The sequence below is a fragment of the Sceloporus occidentalis genome, unplaced genomic scaffold (assembly GCF_023333645.1).
Source record: "Sceloporus occidentalis isolate IW3139 unplaced genomic scaffold, rSceOcc1.0.p SCAF_1, whole genome shotgun sequence".
NCBI classification, from domain to species: Eukaryota; Metazoa; Chordata; class Lepidosauria; order Squamata; family Phrynosomatidae; genus Sceloporus; species Sceloporus occidentalis.
In genome coordinates this window covers 249,472,492-249,493,081 of record NW_028316981.1, presented here as the reverse complement: position 1 = coordinate 249,493,081, position 20,590 = coordinate 249,472,492, and the positions used below count along the sequence as shown (strand labels likewise).

Sequence of the window (20,590 nt, the reverse complement as noted above, 5' to 3'; positions counted from 1 at the left end):
AGCCTAAAGTGATGTTTAGCAGAAAGGAATTTCCATCTGTGATTTCTTAATTAAGGTAATTCCTAGCTCTAGAACGGTGAGAAAAAAACCAATGAGAAGCAAAACTGCCATATTTTTTATCAAACTGGGAACTTCTGTTTGTTAATTCCAGTGTTTGGGAATGGATGAATAGTGTACAAACCTGGCACGATCAATATTAGTCTGCATAGTAAAAAGCACCTGAGACTAGATTTCTGTGATTGGACAGAGCAAAAAGCAGTGATTAACATGGAGATATGTTATTTACATCCTTGCAAGACCTCTCCTTTTTGTGCTTGAACATTTTTTGCAAGTACAAAACTGCAAGTTTGGCTGTGTTATATCTGTATCTGAGGACATCCTAGTATGATAAACCAAACTGGTGAGGAGCATATCTGCCATCAGGTACAGAATGGAAGAATTTAAAAGAAAGAAAACATTTCTTTTGTATTATATGCATGCGACTTATACTCACCCCTTCTTTTTATAGGAAATGGAAACTGGCTTCCACTCAGCAGAACTATCTTACAGTCAAGCTGTACTCATAAATGAGGATTCATGCACACAGTTTAAGGAGCATGCATGGCAGAAGCCTTCCTTTCACATAACCCTGCTGTGGTTTCACAATTTATCAGGCCAGAAAGTCCACAGTCACCTACTGATCAACTAGCCATGAACAAAACTTTTCTCATGCAGTGTAGTGGGAAGTACTAAGAGAATATATGCATGATGTTTAAAATGCAAAATATAAAAACTAAATTATGATGAAATTGGGAAGCCAAGAAGAGGCTCTTCTCTAATTATACAAGCAGCGGTTCCAAAATGGTGTGATTGATTTACCTCAAGTGCAGGGATAATTGGATTTACTGTCTCTCTAAAGAGACTGTACATCCTGCCATGTTTCCAGTTGGCTATTTGTCTGGTCATTGAAGGTGAGTAAAAACAATCACCAGCAGATCAGGAAGTTCCTGCTGACACATCAGAGTGAAAGCAGCACATAGGCTTAATAATGTATTTAACATGGGACTCTGTCATGGGAGATTGTGCTTGAAGTTCTCTTGTAAACTCTGCTGCAATTCTGACATCAAGGTAAAACAGAGCTAGGAAATGATAGCACAGTAATAACTCTTGCAGCAAAGAAGACACCAACAGCACAAGCCTATGCAGGCATCCCACCATGATCAAAGGGGCTTACTTCCAGGGAAATGTGGATACGAATGAAGGCTAAACCTGTTTCAAATTCCTTAGGCTTGAAATCATTGCTTCTCCACCCTGAGGTCTTACCTGTTTAAACCTTGTAGCAGGATCTACTCCCGTCTGCTTCATAGAATCCATGACAGATTTCATTTCCACAGCTTCCTTTATGAGCTGGTGGTTTTCCATTTGCTTTGCTTTATAGCTATCTGACTGAATCTGTTGCTGATGATTAGACAGAATCTGTGGTTTGTTTGTTTCTTCAGTTTTATTAGGGACTGATGCCCCTAGTTTAGTGTTTTTACTGGCCTCAGGTGTAGAAGGGGCTTTTGAAATAGTAGCTGAGGGGATGTTTTTCAGTTTGTCATCTTTTGATGCCTCCTTAAGGGGGAGTTCACCTTTCCTTTCACACTCTCTCCCACTCTGCGCCATTTTCTGTTCTGCCAATCTCTGGTCCTCATAATATTTTTCATACTGCTGCCTGTAAGCTGGATTAGAAGCCATTAAGGACTTTTGGTCCATATAAAGTCCATAAGCATACTGGCCATAATAAAGTGACTGGGCAAGTGCAGGGTGCCTCTGAGTTATTACTGACTGGTGTTGAGGCTGCAAGTTGGTGGAGTTAGATTCACTTTTTTTGGGCTCTGTTGGCTCGGCCTTGTCTTTCTTTTCAGCTTCTTCCTCTGCTTCTTTTTTTATCTTCATTCCTTGCGTGTTATTGCTGTTCCCAGCTGCAGGGGTGCTAACCTGTCCAGAGTGCATGTAACTTGGGGAATAATAAGGATCATAGCCATGGTAATAGGGAGAATGGGACTCTTTTACTTGTGGTGGTTGTACAGGGGTTGAAGAATGCCCTTTTACAACACTGTCTTTATTAGAAATAATATCTGAAGGGGAGCTGGCCTTTGACCTCATACCCTCTGACCTGCTGTCAGAGCCACCATCATCTGCAGCATCAGAGATATCAGAGTAAGCAGGACTGTTAGTTTTAGCAGCAGCACCCTCTGCTCCATTCTGTGTCAACACATGCAGTGGCGCCATTGAAGGCTGTCCATTCACCAAAGTGCTGCATTCCATTCTTGAGGCACTCCCTATAGAAGGGCTGGGTGCATTGTCTGTGAAAGTGTAAACCTTATCAGCTTCAGCTTTAATGCTTGCCATCCTGCTCTCTTGAGATTCTGACAGTCCATTAGCTAACACTTCATTTTTGCTGAGATGTTCCTTTAAAAAATGCCCGGCAATCTCTTTCCCAGACCCTTTTGTGTCCTCTAACTTTCCCAGCTTCAAATCCATTTTAGGACTTCCACTCTCTTTGCTTTCTTTATCCTTCAGCTTTCTTTTCTCCTTTTTCTTTTTGTCTTTGAGTAATGTGAGAGCAGGGTTTACAGTGCTTGGCTCTCCCATAATTGTGGGCTTTGGTTGAATAGGTTTTAGAGGAGGGCTCTTTGGTGTAGCCTGCACAACTGTAGTTGTTAGTGAGGGCAATCCTGGCATTGAACCGGTGGTAGTGGTTGTAAAGGCTGCCGTAGGTATAGCAATTAACTGAGGTGGTGTTGGAGCTGGAGCTGGTGCAATGGGTCTGGCAGCTTTAAGCTTTGAAAGGTTTTTATCTACTTTACAGTTACTGGCTTTTTTGCCTTTGTCTTTCTCTCCCATATTCTTCTTGTCTATTAATCCCTCAGCTTCTAGTTTGGGCATTTCAGTAGTTAAACTGCTTTCTGCCACTGAACAGTTCTCCAAAGTCACTGTCATGTTAGAAATGACTGGCAGGCTGTTTAGTTCACTGTTTAAACCCCTCTTTTTCCCAGAATTCCTACCGCTGTTAGCCTGCTCCCTCTTCCCTTTTGGTGTCCCAGGAGTGCTGAATGAACAAGGAGACGTAGGTGCCTTCAGCTGATCATAATGTGATACATTTGTGCTTGGCTCATTGCATTCCAGTGCCACATTACTGAGTGCTTCCTCACAATCTGAGATTTTGTCTTCACAGTCAGGCTCAAACTCCAATTTGTTTTCTGGGTCCAAATGTGCATGAGCCTGGTGATACCTCAACCCATTAATGTGCTTGTACTTTTTGTTGCAATTGGGATGGGGGCAATCAATCAAAACTGGAGAAGAACAGCCTTGGTCCAAAAAAGCAGTCTCTGGCTTCCCCTGGGGAGTGGTTGGAGTACTTCTAGAATTGGTACGAACACGCTTTCCAGATTTATTGTCCTCTGAACTGGAGTTCAAATCTAGTTCCATGGGTGGCTTATTTTTCCTTTTATTGGTGGACAAGGGGCTAATTTTTATGTCTTCTATGGCACAATTTGGAGGCGTCCTGCGGCCACTAGAATTAAGGCTGCCCCGTCTCCCTTTTCCATTGGCACCACCTCTATTCTTGTTCTGCAGTCCTCTGGACTCCGTAAAGCTAACATCAGTCCCAGGTGTGGTTGTAGCTGCTGCAGACCTTGCTCGTTTTCCTCTTCCTCGACCACCTCGCATTTCCAGGTCACTTGTTGGTGATTCACAAAACCTATGTAAATAAAACCAGAATTGGGTAGACAGGAAAAAATACCATAAACAACAGACTGAGTACACATCAAACCAACAATGCGCATGACAAAAGACAGCCTGAGTCATATCATCTGAAGAAGGAGAATGGGTGAGACAAATCTGTATGTATTTTAATGGAGTGAGGATTGAATTCTCATTCATTATGTGCCTTTGTACACTGCTTCCTAACCATCAAGGCAGTTAACAATAAAACAAGGTTAAATGCAAAAAATGTAGTAAAAGTAAAATAAGACCTTCAGAATCATCAAGCTAAAACAGCAGCATGAAACATAAAAAGTCAAATGATCTTAATTAACCTCCTGAAGAAATGGAGAAGACCGGGCAAGCAGGCCACGCCTCCCTGGGCAAGACAATCCATAGGCTGAGTGTGATAATGGAAAAAGTTTCTGGCTGATTACCACCCGCAACGTATCAGGGGAGGGCTTCCATAACAGGATTTCTCCCACAGGATTTTATGGCATAAGAAGGAAAATCTTAATAGTGAACTCCTTTCCAACACCATAATATATTTCCCCTTAATATCTATATTTTACAGCACCTAACCTGAGAATGTACTCTTTTCATGTATGGTTTCAGTCACATAAAATTGTTTTTATGAGTCTCTCTATTCAGTTTTTCTATCAGAATTTAGAAGAGAAAGCAGAGAAAAAACAGACTCAACACGAAGGCTTACCTGGGAGGAGCCCAATCGTGTTTTGTGCAATCAAGCAATGTTCCAACGTATGTTTTATTCCTCCATGTAACATTTACAACTAGGACACCTGCAGATGAGAGAGAAACAAAAATTATCACAGTGAGAACAAGAGTCTCTGAACGTTCTTTAAAAATAGAATGACACAACAACAATAATAACACAGAGCTCCATTCTCATTTGCTTTCAAATCTGTGGTTTATAGGTGTCCTCTTTTTGGGTTTCAGTGACCTCCACTTAAAATCCACAGGAAGGTATATGTGCTAGCGTGCAGACAAGTCACAGAAGGAGAACGTAATCAAGATACAGCTGTGAGAAGGAAATGGTTTTCAGTATGTCCTGCTGTAAAAAGGCAACAGTCACCTCTTAATTTTGCTATTATGGCACACAATTGCTTTTGTTTGGCAGCCGGCTAACATAAATGGAGTGCCAATAATGAGAGCTAAAAGCAGTATGTGACTTGTGAAAGATCTGTTTTATCTTTAAAAGCACAACAATAGTGATTCTATTTATCTGACTTACATATATTTTAAAGCCACGGTACATATTGTGTATGCTACAAAAATATAACTATTTTCTTTATTGGAAATTATACATATTTGATACACATTATGCCCTAGATACCATTAAACACAGATAATATCTATATTTTCTTTACAAGATATGGGATGCCCTTCATTTATCTTAGTCACAATCTAAATAGACAAAGAGATAGTATCAGGAAATCAACTTTAAATACCATCCTTTATATATGCTTTTCCTCTGGAAAGAGATAAGAAATGCAATTCAGTGTGGCAGTAAATATTCTTCTCCAATTCTTTATTAAACAAACAATTGTTATTTGCTTTCTCATCAACACTACTCTCACAGATAAAAACCATTTATAACAATTAGGCTCTTGGGCTACTGAACACAATGACATCTTTTATTCATTAGATATGGTATATATACACGTAGCAGTCATTTCTTTTTTCAGAATTAAAATATGTGATCCAATAGGCCTGAAGCAATAATATAATTTAGCTGCAAAGATATCCCTTCTAAATATGTAACACCAGTTGCCAAGTCAGAATGAGTTTCCCCCCTCTTACTAGACCTTTGCATCTTCTAGCTCCAGTTCCTGCTTTATAACCAGTGAAATAATATGTAAATAAATTAATAATGAAATCGTGCCTCATGTTCCCAGTTTGCCAGCTTGCTTTACGTCACTACTGTGATTTCTAATTTTGCATTAAACTTTCCCCAGACTGTTGCACCAATGTAAAGAAAACATGTAACCTGCAACTTATTTCCTCTGGGTCCTTTTAACAGCAGGAAAGTATTTTGAAATGCTATTAGCTAAAGTACTAGGGAAGAAGGGATTTCCTTTAAGCATTTTCAACAGCGTATCTGGGAAAAAATGGTTCCCTGCATGGTTTTAGCTTGTTATTGTAAAATGACAGTAGGATATCAGATAGAATACGTATCCTGGTTTCAGTGTTTTTAAAAAAACATAAACTCCAGATATGAAAGATAAAATCTTTGCTGAGGTAAGACTAACAGCAATTAAAATAGTTTATTTTTATGCTTCTTTTGGCTCTTACCAAATGTAACAGCTGGGAAAACACACTTCATTTCCACCCCTTAAAGAAAAGAAAAGAAAGGAAAGACACCCGATAAAACTGGAAAAGGGGGTGGGGGAGAGTGGTCTGTTTTTCTCATCATTTACTCTCTAGGGCACTGCGTGTGGTGTCAGAGACCTTTCCAACTGCTTAAAATTCTTCAGCATGTCAGCTATATTTACAGCCCTGGAATATATTGGTATTGCCAGAAGGTGACCGCATTTTTAGCATAAGATGCAATAGGCTGAATCACTTTGTTCCCGAGTCTCTGATGTAGCACAAATGTATAATTAAAATTGCTTGAAAGGGAAACATGAAAGAAACAACAAGCCCCTCCATTCTTGGGAGTAATAAAATTAAAAACAGGAAAAAAGTCTGCACAGACACTTAACATTTGTCTGCAGTGAAAGGCTTTTGTTATTGCCTTCCCCTAAGGGCTTCATATTTCCAGCAAAGGGAGATTCTGGATTGGCTGGCGCAGGCTGGAAAGGCTGCTGTCTCATTGGCCAAGCCCAACACTGCAGCACAGGCCACAAAGAGCAAAGGAAAATAGTGATGTAACACCACAATCTGGTGCAAGCAAGAGGCAGTAGGGGGAGGGGGAAGGCAAGGCAAGGCGGCCCAGCCAAGAATATACTCTGCCATGGGAGAGGCTAAATGCTTCCTGCTTCTGTAAGCTCACTCCGGTTTGTTTGCTCTAACTAGGCTGGTCCATGTGATGAAAGGTTGCTCTCTGCTCAGCTGCATGCTCTCCATATAAAACCAGGCCTGACTCCAGATAACATTAAAATTCTTAGGTCAGAGGAAAGAAAAGAAAAAAAAAAAATACTCAACAACCATGCAGTTTTCCTACTGGCTGTGAACATAATGACTTATAGAGGGAGTTAATGAGCCACTGGCTCTCTGGGTGATATGCCAAGGCTGGCAAGAAGTAAAGCAAAACCTGAAATCAGTTGATGATTAAAACTAAGGTAGCTATTTCTGGATGCTTTTAAGTGTCAGACAAAGGGCAGATGATGTTACTCCCTGCTTGATGAATAAAATTGAATAAGCACCTACTCGGCCCTCAAAGTAAAGAGTTATAAGCAAAATTGCAAAAAGGAAAAAAAAAAGGAGAATCAGAAAGTAAAGAAGCGTAGGGAAAATACAGAGAAAAGGTTCAGTAGGCAACATTAATAACAATAATAACTGATATAAATAAATCCTAACACCCCCCCAGTATTTTCTGATAAAATAAACATTGTCCATTAAATAAGGTGTGCATGCACGCACACACACACACATGCACACACACACACACACACAGAGATAAGTGCTGCTGGACTCTTGCTCCTCCTCAGATATGTGTGTGTATGTGTGTGTGTGTGCATATATATATATATATATATATATATAGAGAGAGAGAGAGAGAGAGAGAGAGAGAGAGAGAGAGAGAGCGCTATTTGATTTTTCTTACAGGAAAATTGTGAACTACTTTCAGATGTCAAGGGAAAAAAAATCCAAGACTTTATCTTTTGAAGTTCAGTTATACCTTAATTCTAGCAATCATTTCTTACTTTTTACACTTTAAAGATACAGGCAGAATTTTTGATGCACTATTTTTAATGGTTTATTTTTTTTAATAAAACACTACTTTAATGACATTTTAAAGATATTTTCTCATGTGGTTTTAGTTTCAGCGAAATAGCTTCTCTATTAGATGCATATATATTCCTTACATTAAAAAAAATTGTTCTAACAAAAATCACTGATGTGTACATGGCTGAGGGAATATTAGTGAAATAAAGATTTCCTTCTGAAAACGGCCAGAGGAGGATTGATTCATTGCCTTGAAAAATCTGCTCTCCCCTCTTCAGTCACAGGAATGCTCTGTGAGAGCAAGCAATGAAGTAAGAGCATTTAATTCGGCAAACCTATTGTAGAAGTGGGTCAAGCGAATAAACTGCTACACCAGGAAGCATGCAACTGGAAAGACAACAGTGGTAGATGGAAATGGATATAATGAAAACACCATCCTGGTTCCCTTCTACTCTGTATGCCATATGGCTTAAGATGTTTTGCTGTACGTACATATTAACAGAGGAATGAAATAGCTTTCCTGTCATAGCTTTCAGCTGGACAGAAGGCTGGCTTCAGAATCCACATTCAAAATGGGCTTCATAAAGGACACCAAACCTGCTACTCATCAAATTGTTCATACATAAAAAATACCACTGCGTCCACTTCTTTTTTTTAAAGGAGAAAACCTAAGCTCTCATTGAGAGTGGCCATGGGGGATTGCTGGTGATGGCAAACCTGCCCTCTACCCTCAAAGCATATCCATTGTCAGAGAAAGATATCTGCCACTAGACACCATCTTGTATAAACGGCAGGACCTGAAAAAAAGCATGTTGTCAGAAGCCTTAGACCCAGTGGATCTGCAGATCTCTGCAAGGATGAGCTGACAAAGTGATCTGTACCCCCCCCCCCTTGAAAGAAAACAACTAGGGCGGGGGAGATATCCTCATCCTGTTTTCTGCCCAGGATATAGGAAACAGTGGTTCCTCTGCCACTGAATCCCCACAGTCTTTCTAACCTAAGGATTCTCTGTTACAAAACAGACATAGAACAAACAGGCATAGATGGCAGATTTATGCTATGGGTCTTCTGAAAGGAAGCCCCTCAAAGTTTTTTTTTTTAAAAAAAATAAAATATAGGTGGAAGTGTTAATCTAAAAGATGGGGGACACTGAGGATCCCCACCAGCAGTGCAAGTAGCTCTTTGAAATTGTGGGGACATTATAGCTCAAAAGGAGATCTGTGAGAGAAGGTTAACTTTGGGGATCTTTTCAGCTGTATATAGCACTAATAACTGCAGAGAGCAGTCCAGTTTCAGTGAACAGAAGGGTTTTATTTAGAAATTTATTTAGACACGGAAACAGAAAATACAGTGCAACATCAAGAACCATATTAGGTCATCAGAAAGAAAGGTGTGGAAGGTTGGATAGAGAGGAATCACAAGTTAAAGAGAGCAATAACGGCCAGTCATGAAGAGAGGTCCATGGAAACAGGAGTGGCTCAGACAGTGTCTAAGGGTTATACAGTGAGAATGGAATGGAGTTCTATGCTGGCTGTTTGCAGTAATAAATGAAATGAAATGGAGTTCTGGCCTGTAAACCACTCCCCCACCTGTGAATACCATGGTGATGGCTGGGGCAGATATTTATATCCCATTTCAGCCCCTTGATGCTTGATGTTACCACAAGGTGTAACAAAGGCTTTGATGGTTTTCCCATGGAATTGACTAAAGGGGTCTAACTAAGGTCTAGAATCGCTGATAGCTTTAGCTCTGGAGTAACAAAACATTCATTAGATTTGAGACAATCCCTGGTGGTTGGGCAGGAAAGGTGAATAGAAATACATCAGGAACTATGGCGAAGGGTATGGTCTCTCATTGCTTTGCATTGGGACTCCCTTTGTCTCTATAATGAGAGAAAATGCAAAGAGCTGGGGGGGGGGGGATGATTAGCAAACCCATTTAGTGTTTATTTTAGCACTGTTTAGGTCTCTGCATGTCCTCAAGTCAATGTGACTCCTTACACATTTAACTTCCTAGTTTCCACAGGTCATCATGGCTTCTCAAAATATACCCAACACAAGATATTAATTATAAAACCCTATATCCAACGAGAGAGGTGTGAAAGGGTATAGTGTAACAGAAGAGATCAGACTAAGCATTGCCTATGCTTATCACCCTTAAATCTGACCACACTGTAGCCTGACACCAAGAAACAGGAGCTGAAGTTGGAGATATCTAGATGAAAGGGAGCACTGCCTATGCAATTCCACCAAAACTGACACCCTGCATGGTCCTTATATTCAGGAACTGGGCACTCAACACACTTGAAGAAGGGTGATACGCTCCCTGCAACAGTAGATATGTACTCTAGGGCAGTGCTTCTTGAGCTTTCTGATGTGGGGCTCAATTTCTTTCAGTGTGTCAAGATTGGCATTTGTGCCCAGTGACCACAACTGTTCCTTTCTTTCCTGGAAACTCTTCAATGACCAGCAGCTAATGGCTTGTGCACAGGCACCAGTCCATGGATCACTACTTTCACTATCACTGTTCTAGTAGTAGCCTTGATTGATTCTTGTTCCTTGAGGCCCAGGTGCCTTTGATGGGTTGGAACACACTTCATCAGCTTTCCCTGGTTTGCTAGCTGGCCTTGATTGTTCTGGGACTGGGAAAGAATAGGCCAAGTGCTTCATGCTCTGGTTATTGGATTACTGTGGCCCGTTCCGGACGGGCGTATAGTACGTCCCCAGGACGTACTAGGGTTAGGAAGGGGCGTCACTTCCTGACGCCCCTAACCCTAGTACGGACTGGGTCCGTACAAAATGGCAGCGCCCGTTCTACACAGGCGCCGCCATTTTGACATCGCGGACGCATAGCGTCTGGACGTCGCGCAGCAGAAGTGATGCCACGAGTGCATGACTAGCACCTCGCAGCGCCACTTCCGGGGCGCAAAAAGAAGCTCCATTTTGGCGCTTCTTTTTTGCTGCACCCGGGAACCACGTGGTTTGGCCGCTGCAGTTCCCGGACACAGCAACTGGTGGCAGCAGCAGACCGCTGCTTTTAGGCAGTCTGTAACGCACCTGTGCTGCGCTGTTTGTGGTGGGGCTTTGATGAAGACCTGGAAGCTTCAGCTAGTGTAGAATGTAGTGGCCTAAAGGTGGAGTTAAAAAGACCTATTCACTTTCAAGGCCAATCAAGGTGTGAGTCACTATCTTTAAAGCCACACATGGCTAGAGATACAAATACTGGAAAGAGCACATTTCCTTCCTTACACCAGCCGTCATGTGCTTCGAGATCCTCAAGGGAGGCTTCTTCAAGAACCTTTGCTACATTATGTGAAAACAAGGGCAACAGCCCACTCTGTTGTGACACCCCAAGCGTAGAACACCCTCACCATGGTGCAGTGGCTGGTGGTAAAAGTATTTTATTTTTGGTGCTACGTTCATACCTATTTTATCCAAGCATTAATTTGTCAGTAACTACTTATTATAGCCTATGTACCCTAAAGGCACTGATCCAATTTGATCTTGGAAGGTAAGCCGGTTAGCCCTGGTTAGTAACTGGATGGGAGACCATCAACAAATACCATGTGCTATAGGTGATATTTCAGAGGAAGGAAATTGGCACTCACCTCTGAACATTCCTTGCCTAAGAAAACCCTATGAAATTCATGGGGTTGTCATACATCAACAGGTGACTTCAAAAGTGTGCACACACTCACCTACTCCTATTTATTCTGTTGTTGTTAACTACCCTCAAGTTGACCATGACGCCTGGTGATGGATTAGGCATCTCCAAGACTCCCTTTCCCCCACTGCTTTGCTTAGGTCCTGTAATTCAGGGCCCGTGACCTCCCTTGATTGTGTCTAGCTATCTGGCATGCGGTCTTCCTCTCTTTCTACTGCCCTCTAACTTTCCTAGCATTATTGTCTTTTCTAGTGATTTATGCCTTCTCATGATGTCCCCAAAGCACGATAGCCTCAATTTCATCATCTTGATTTCCAGACTGTTCAGGCTTGATTTGATCAAGATATTTGTCTGTCTTTCTGGGTGTCCATGGTATCCTCGACGCTCTTCTCCAGCACCACATCTCAAATGAACTGATTTTCTTTCTGTTAAGTTTCTTTACGGTCCATCTCTCACATCCGTATATGGTGATGGGGACTTGGATGATTCTGACTTTAGTACTCTGTTGTATATTTTTACACTTTAGGATCATGTCTAGTTCTTTCATAAGTACCCTTCCCATTCCTATTCTTCTTATTTCTTGATTGCAATAAATATTACATTTTATGAAATGCCCTAATAGTGTTAAGATGAAGGGTTTTATAAAAGAATTTTTTTAATAAATAGTACATATGGAATTGATTGTTCGGAATGGCTCCTACTGAAATCTATGGGATAAAGGAAGTGGATTACTATCTAAGATGCACTGTCTCAGGCCACACATTAGATACAACAGAGACAGGGTGCAATTTAGCGATTCTAATGTCTCCTAGAAGACACCAACTTACATAAATATGTCATTCACTCTTAAATGACTTTGGTCAATTTTGGATGGGAGATTATCTGTGGCAATGAGAGATGCAGCACTTATTGACAGTGACTCAAGGGCTCGACAGGGAAAGTTGCCCCTTTCCTAACAGCATGCAAATTTTTCTTTTCACTTTCATTTTTATTTTTTTATAGTCAAGGAGGGTTTGGAGTACAGAGGAGAAGGTCACCTGGGCACAGTGTTGGAAGACCTCTCCTTCAATTTTACACTTTTCTGTTCACTGCTCCCTTAAGATGCTTGTGGGGACTTGCTCAGAGGGAGTGAGTCAGAGATCTGCCTCTGGAACCAGCTAGTAGCCAGGAGCTCTGTCCATAACTATAGTCCCAGTGGACAGAGCTCGCTAACAGAGTTTGGGGACAAAAGCCAGGCCCACAGGGGTTCTTTACACTAGTGTTTAACAGGGGAAGCCCACAGACTTGTTCAGTGCCTCCTTAAGACTTTTCAATATGGGCACTGAGGGACCTGCTGCAGTCACCTCCAACACTTGTGGGATGTTTGTCTTCTTGTCTACAGATGTGAGGAACTTCACCTGCACTAAGTGCAAGTTGGTAGCCCTCTTAGAAAAGAAAGTACAGCAGCTGGAGTCCCAAGTAGATACTCTTCAGCAACATAGGGAGCAAGAGGTTTTCCTGACCAGAACGGACCATATGGTCCTGGATGGGAAACACACAGAGGAAGTTGCTGGGGAGGAGGAGGTCACTTCACATACAACAGAAGTAGATAGTTGGAGCAATGTCACACACATAAGTAGGGAAACCAAGGAAAGTTCTGTGAGCTTGCAGCTATAGAATTGATTTGAATCTATCTATTTATCAAGGATGATGAGGAAGGGCAGCATGGATAGACTTCAGGGACAGAGCAGGGGACCTTGGGAGTACCACCAAAGGGAACAGCAACTGCTAAGCCTCGGAGGAGGCATGTGGTGGTGGTGGTGGTGGACCCCTTGCTGAGAGGTACTGATCCAGTGGTTTGTGGGCCTGAGAAGATGTCTTGGGAGGTGTGCTGTCTCCCTGGGGCAAAGATCCATGATGTGACAGAGAGGCTGACAAGTCTATTGACTGTCCCTCTTTCTTTTGGTTCATGTGGGAACCAATGATACTGCAAGGCAGAGCCTTCAGAATATCATAAGGGATTATGAGACTTTGGGCAGGAAATTGAAAGAGATGGATGCACAGGTTTTCATCTCATCTCTTCTCCCATTTGAAGGGCATGGTCCAGGAAGGGAGAGGAAAATAGCAGAGGTAAATAACTGGCTCTGCAGATGGTGCCGCCAAGAACGAATTGGATTTTTGGATCATGGTCTGAGGTTCTATGAGGAGGGACTTCTGGCAAGGGATGGGTTGCATCTCATGCCAGTTGGTAAAAACATTTTGTCAATAGTCTCAAAAATTTGATCAGGAGGGCTTTAAACTGAGTTATGTGGGGGAGGGAGGCAGTATTCTGGAAGGCAAAAGGGCTGAAAAAAATAGTCTAACTGTCATAGTGGGAACAAGACAAACAGTGCAAGTACCCAAAAGTGGGAGGGAAAAAAACCTTGCACAGATGAACAAGACTGCATGTGAAAGGGATCTAGGAGTCCAAGTAGACCACAAATTGAACATGAGTCAACAGTGTGATGTGGCAGCTAACAAGGCCAAGGCGATTTTAGGCTGCATCAATAGAAGTATAGTCTCTAAATCAAAGGAAGTAATAGTGTCACTCTATTCTGCTTTGGTCAGGCCCCATCTGGAATATTGTGTCCAGTTCTGGGCACCACGACATAAAAAGAATGTTGAGAAACTGGAGCATGTCCAAAGGAAGGTGACTAAAATGGTGAAGGGTCTGGAAACTGTGCCTTATGAGGAATGACTTAGGGAGCTGGGGATGTTTAGCCTGGATAAGAGAAGGTTAAGAGGTGATATGATAGCCCTGTTTAAATACTAGAAGGGATGTCATATTGAGGAGGGAGATAACTTGTTTTCTGCTGCTCCAGAGACTAGGACCTAGAGCAATAGATGCAAGCTACAGGAAAAGAGATTCCACCTCAACATTAGGAGGAACTTCCTGACAGTAAGGTCTGTTCGACAGTGGAACAAACTCCCTCAGAGTGTAGTGGAGTCTGCTTCCTTAGAGGTCTTTAAACAGAGGCTGGATGGCCATCTGTCGGGGATGCTTTGATTTAGATTTCCTGCATGGCAGGGGGTTGGATTGGATGGTCCTTGGGGTCTCTTCCAACTCTATGATTCTATGATTCTATCCTAGCCTGATAGGGATCACAACAACCTCAAGCCGCGCCCCAATCTGGACTTTTGAGGGTGAAATAAGGAACTGCAAAAAGCAGCTCCTTTTTGCACCCTCAAAAGGGCGCCATAGCCACGGTGGTGCAACTATATGGCACTCCTTCAGCGCTGCGTCATTTGGAGCGTCATGACACTGCATGCCGTGAGGAGTGGTATGCGGCATCATGGGGGCGGAGCCAAGGCATGTGTCATCTGGACATGATGGCACGACTCCACACCCATGCCAGTCTTTCAGGCAGGTCCATACAGGGCCTCAATGACCAAAACATCTTTGCATTCTAAAGGCCCTAGAAAACCTGTAGAGTCACATTCTCTTGTGGAAACCTTGGTGATCTCTCATGGAACCCTAGAGTTCCAGAACCTTAGTTGAGAAACTCAGGTCTACTCAAACTCAAGTTTAATGACGGATACAACAACAGTGTCAGGACATATTTAAAAATAAAAAATCTATGAGTAGAATAAATAACTTTTTTACCCTGAATTCCTGAAAAAATTGTTTGAACTGAGTGACCCTAGATTAGCTGTTAGCTTAAACTTCCTCAAGGGTTGTTCTCAGAATAAATAATGGAGCAGCATATATAATACCTTCAGCTCCTCTGCAGAAATAGAGGATTCTAATGTAATATATAAATATTCATGGACAAGAAATAGCGCAAATGTTTTATCTCCCATCAGTCATCTCATTGCACTTGAATCTCAAGTAGGATCAAGCATATCTGTGGATTCTCACTATAGTATTAGATAGACTGGTTACTTTATTTTTACTTTTCTATCATGTGATGTCTCCTTGAAATTCTCATCATATCTTAGCTGTGTGTGTGTGTGGGGGGGGGGGGTCCATGTAGACAGATGGAGAGAGTTTTATTCAGGGGTTCCTTGAAATCTGAAAATTATTTCAAGAGTTTGCCCAGGGTAAAAAGATTGAGAAAGACTAGACTAGACAATTTCCAAGGTCTCTTCCAGGTGAATGATTCTGTGAACAAGTGACAAATTCCTTCCATTGACAAGAAAAAAAACATTTCTATTCTGCAAGACGTTTAGGAACCAATAGTAAACATTTCATAGAATCATTGTATCAAAGAATTAGAAGGGATTATAAAGACCAAATAGCCCAGCTTTCTTCCACACAAGAATAGGTGACTCCCACATCCTTTCAAACTTGTACAAGCTAACCATACACAGCTGCCTAAGCCATTCCACACAATGTTTGGTTTTCAGACTTAGCCTTTTGGCCATCACATCACATATAATACATGCCTGACTTGTGATCTATCAAGACCCCTATACATTTTTCATATGTACTGCTATCAGGTCCAGTGTCACCTTTATTTGTGCCTTTCATTTTTACTGCCTAAATGTAGTGTGCAATTTTACTGACTTTTACATTTTGTGGATTAAAAATGATTTTAATTCTATGAGTAGTTTGATGCTTTTTTGAATTAACTAATTTTGTGTCTTTGCAAGTACTTTGAACTATATTTGTTTTATTTTTTTAAGCCACCTTGAATCAGTTTGGGGAAAAGTGGGATATAAATTCAAATGCTGCTGCTTATATTACCAGTGATAACACTGAAAGTTATACGTACTGTACTGTACTAAATGAAGTCAAAAGCATGCTAAATCCAATCCTGATTAAGAGAATGAAAAATATATATTATAAGCCACTTTAAAGCCTAGTCTGGAGGAAGAAAGATGGCTATAAATAAACTACCACTGACTACCAAAGTCAAGACCATCTATGCCATTGTATTTCCAATAACTATGCAAGATGTGAAAACTGGACAATTCCAGTTCAATGAATTCAATGAAGAATTCTCCCTAGAAGCCGAAAATGACTAAACTGGAACTATCCTTTGACAACAAGAACAACAGCAGAGGAAGAGGATTGCTGGATCAGACTAACGGCAATTTGACTACCAAAAGAACAAGAATGTGCCTATATTTTATGCTCTGGAGTACCGTAAACAAGAAAAAGCTGACTGAGACCTAAATGCTGACCATCTTCAGCAAACAAAGATTCTTATTCAGTGAACAAAGATACAGTGGGCCCTCCTGATCCATGGACTTGCCATCTGCGATTTTGAGCATTTGCAGATGGCAAGCCCACATTGTCCCTAATGGCAGCACGGATGTAGCCACGCCACTACTGGGGACAAAAGTCTCTCATCCCCCCTCACCTTTCCTTCCTCTTTGTGCTGGCTTGGCTTTGAGGGCAGAGTCTGGCTCCCAGTCAGCCGGGGCTGGGGCTTGCATCTTGGAGTCCCTGTCCCCAGGGCCAGCACCTCTGGGCTCTGACACCCAAGCCCTGGCCCTGGCGTTGGCTCCCTCAGAGACCCATTGGCCAGAGGGAGCCAGCGCCTGGGCCGGGGCTTGGGCTTCAGGGCCCAGAGGCTCCATCCTGGGTGCTAGCCCTGAGGACAGGGGCTCCAAGACTACCAGCTAACTGAGAGCCAGATTCTGCCTCCAAATCCAAACCAGGTCAGAGAGGAAGAAAGCAAGTGAAGAAGGAGGGAGAGGGGAAGGAAGGAAAGGAGGTGGGTGGAGGGAGGAAAGGAGGTGGAGGGAAGGTAGGGGCGGTCTCATTCTCTCTAATGGCACTATGGCTATGTGGACAATGGGACTTGAGCATCCGTGGATTTTGGTATCTGTGGTTGGAGGTTTCCAGAACGGATACCCTGCATATACTGAGAGCCCATTGTACTTTGGTTCACAAATACCCTGATGGATTCTTACAGTTAATTACCTCTAAACAGAGAAGATGGACTCTGTCTTTGAAGATGAATGATGGGACACAAGATTGTAAAGCAGCCACTGAAGAATGGACCATCCCTTTAAACATGGGCTAATGAAGATAAATACATGGGCTAATGAAGATAAACACGCACTGGGAAATCTAACCAATTAAAAATATACACTTGTCCCTCCACATTCGTTGGGGTTAGGGGCACAGGACCCCTGTGAGTGTGGGAAAACAGCAAATAACAAAAACACTATGTTTTTACCTGAGAAAACACATGTATAGGAATCTCTGGGTCCTCCAGTGCAACTCTGTGGTCAAGATCTGCCAGACATTGACCATAGAACTGTGCTGGAGGAGCTACATATGACTAGTAGAGTGTTCTCTCTAGGAATCTCTAGGTCCTTCAGTGAGACTTTTGGTTAAAGTTGACCACAGAGTTGTGCTGGAGGACCTAAAGAGAACATATTAATAAAATTCGTAAATAATCAAATCCGCAAAAGTCAAAGTCGTAAATGTGGAGGAATGAGTATACTTCAGAATGGAGAACTTATCCCCCAGCCATCTGACTGACTATGAAATAATATGGACAATAAATGCATTATGTTTAACCACGATTTTTAAATATTTTCAGTTCATAGTTATAGTTCACGGACTACAGCCTTATAAAGTTGCTTTCATCTATTAATAACACAACTGGCATCCTACTAGTCTGTGTGCTTAGGTTTGAAGAATAAGATTCTTTTTTATGCCTTTATAATAAAACAATAGTTGTATTATTATTATTATTATTATTATTATTATTTTGAACAATGGCAACCCTGTGAATGAGAGACCTCCCAGATCCCCTGATATCAACAGCCTTGCTCAGGTCCTGTAAACTCAGGGTTGTGGTTTGCTTGTTTGTATCTACCCATCTGTAATGCAGTCTTTCCCTTTTCTTACTGCCTTCTACCTTACCAAGCCATATCCTGTTTTGTCTCAGAGTTCTTCTGGCTCTCATTGGTTAGGGTTAATAGTACAAATCCATTATTTACATGATCTTTAAAATCTACAAGGATGTTCTTCAGGTTGTATTTTTGCACAACGATTGATTTAGATCCCTGCCCATCATGGCTGGCCATCAAGGGGGATGATGCCTTGATGGCACTTCTGAGATGTGTCATCAGTGCATCCCTTAGGGAAGGTCATGTACCATCTGCTTTAAAAGAAGCAGTCATTAGACCACTTCTGCAAAAGCCTTCCCTGGACCCCCTGGACATGAAAAACTATAGGCCTGTATCCCATCTGCCATTTTTGAGCAAGGTGATTGAGAGGGCTATTGCTCTTCAGCTCCAAGTGGTCTTGGATGAAGCCGATTATCTAGATCCATTTCAAACTGGCTTCAGGACAGGATATGGGGTGGAGACTGCCATGGTCGCCTTAACTGATGACCTTCGTCTAGGCATCGACAGAGGGAGCGTGACTCTGTTGGTGTTCCTAGACCTCTCAGCAGCATTTGACACAATAGATCACAACATCCTCTTGGAACGCCTGAGAGAGTTATGAATCGGAGGCACTGCTTTGCAGTAGTTCCATTCCTTCCTGTCAGGCAGGTTCCTGACAGAGGGTGATGCTCGGGGACAGTTGCTCCTCAAAAACGGAGCTTATTTGTGGCGTCCCTCAGGGTGCCATCCTGTCCCCGATGCTATTTAACATTTATATGAAGCCACTGGGAGAAATCATCCATAGACACGGGGTGGGGTGTTATCAGTATGCTGATGACATCCAAATATATTTCTCTATGTCTAGGTCATCAGCGACGACGACAGACGGCACATCTCCCCTCAATCAGTGACTTGAGGCAGTAATGGACTGGATGAGGGAAAACAAACTCAAGCTGAATCCAGACAAAACGGAGGTACTTACAGTAGGGACTACTAAACCAGGTATTGGGCTGAAACCTCCAGTCATAGAGGGGTCCACGCTCTCCTCAAAGGACTGTGTTCACAGTCTGGGGATGCTTCTTGATCCGCCACTTCAGATGAGAAATCAGGTGAATACGATGGTCAAGAGCACCTGCTATCAACTTTGGCTGATACGCCAGCTGCACCCTTTCCTGGAATTGGATAACCTCAAAACTGTAGTACATGCACTGGTAACCTCAAAACTTGACTTTTGCAATGTACTCTACATGGGGCTACCCTTGTGCCTAGTCCGAAAACTTCAATTGGTACAGAATATGGCGGCCAGGTTGATCACTGGAACATCTAGGAGTGACCATATAACACCAATATTAAAGTCAATCCACTGGCTGCGTATTAGTTTTCGAGCACAGTACAAGGTGTTGGTTATTACCTTTAAAGCCCTACATAGCTTGGGCCCAACGTATCTAAGGGATCGCCTACTTCCATATAATCCGCCCCGTACTCTCAGGTCCTCTGGGAATAATTTATTGCAACCTATAAAAACTAGACTGACTGCAACTTCCCAGAGGGCCTTTTCTGCAACTGCTCCCAGCCTGTGGAACGGCCTGCCAGACAATATCCATCAAATCAACCAACTTAGACAGCTTCAAGAAATCTGTCAAGACAGAGCTTTCCGGAATGAACTACTCTGCCATGTGGTGATTCCCCCCCCCCCCCCCACATACATATATTATGACTCTGCCACTTTTATTGGTTTTAATTGTTATGTAATTTTAAATTCTATATTGTTTAATTGTCTTTTAAGGGGGATATTTTGTATAAATGGATGTATTTTAACTCTTGTAAGTCAGTTTGATTGTTTTTAACAAAAAGCAGGATAGAAATAAAAGTTTTATTTATTATTTTATTATTCTTTAGCTTTTCTCTAATTTTTGATAGCAGTTCATGGTCTGTGTCACAATCTGTTCCTTGTCCTGTTTTTTCAGAGAAGTGAACTTCTCCATTTCCTGCTTCCAATTATGCAGTCTACTTGATTTCTATATTGGCATTAGATGACACCCATGTATACCGTCATCTCTCTGCTTGCCTGAAGAATGTGTTTGCAATAACAAACTGTTGACTTCACAGACCTTAATACCGTATATACTCGACTATAAGTCAAAAAAAAAATATGCCCCAAAATGGAATCCAAAATCATGGGTAGACTTATAGATGGGGCGATGAGTTTATGCTTATAAATTTCCTGAAATAATAAGTGCCCACCTTCCTCTGTAGCCTTGTAACGGTTCCCTGTTTGAAGCCACGGTGCGCGCTCTCTTCCTCTCTCTCTCTGTGTCTTTGTTTTCCCTCTCAGCCTTCCTGCGCAGCCAGAGCTAACAAGCTGCTGCTGTGTCAAAGGACACAAACACACTGTATGCCCTGGCTTGTCCCCCTGTTTTGCCTGGAAATCCTGGGGTTGAAAAGCAAAGAGAGAGAATGGTCTGTCCTCCTTTTTTGCAAG

The 20,590-nt window shown here is 42.1% G+C and overlaps 1 protein-coding gene across 8 annotated transcripts in view; it reads right to left on the bottom strand.

The window, feature by feature from the left end:
- ZNF608 (zinc finger protein 608) overlaps window positions 1-20,590 on the bottom strand; it is a 152,165-nt gene that overhangs the window by 12,233 nt on the left and 119,342 nt on the right. For all 8 annotated transcript variants that reach the window (XM_089491553.1, XM_089491538.1, XM_089491514.1 and 5 more), the window contains 2 exons: window positions 4,439-4,526; window positions 1,303-3,724 (listed from right to left, as the gene is read on the bottom strand). In XM_089491553.1, coding sequence (XP_089347679.1) covers window positions 1,303-3,724; window positions 4,439-4,526 — 2,510 coding nt within the window. The remainder of the gene's footprint in view (window positions 1-1,302; window positions 3,725-4,438; window positions 4,527-20,590) is intronic.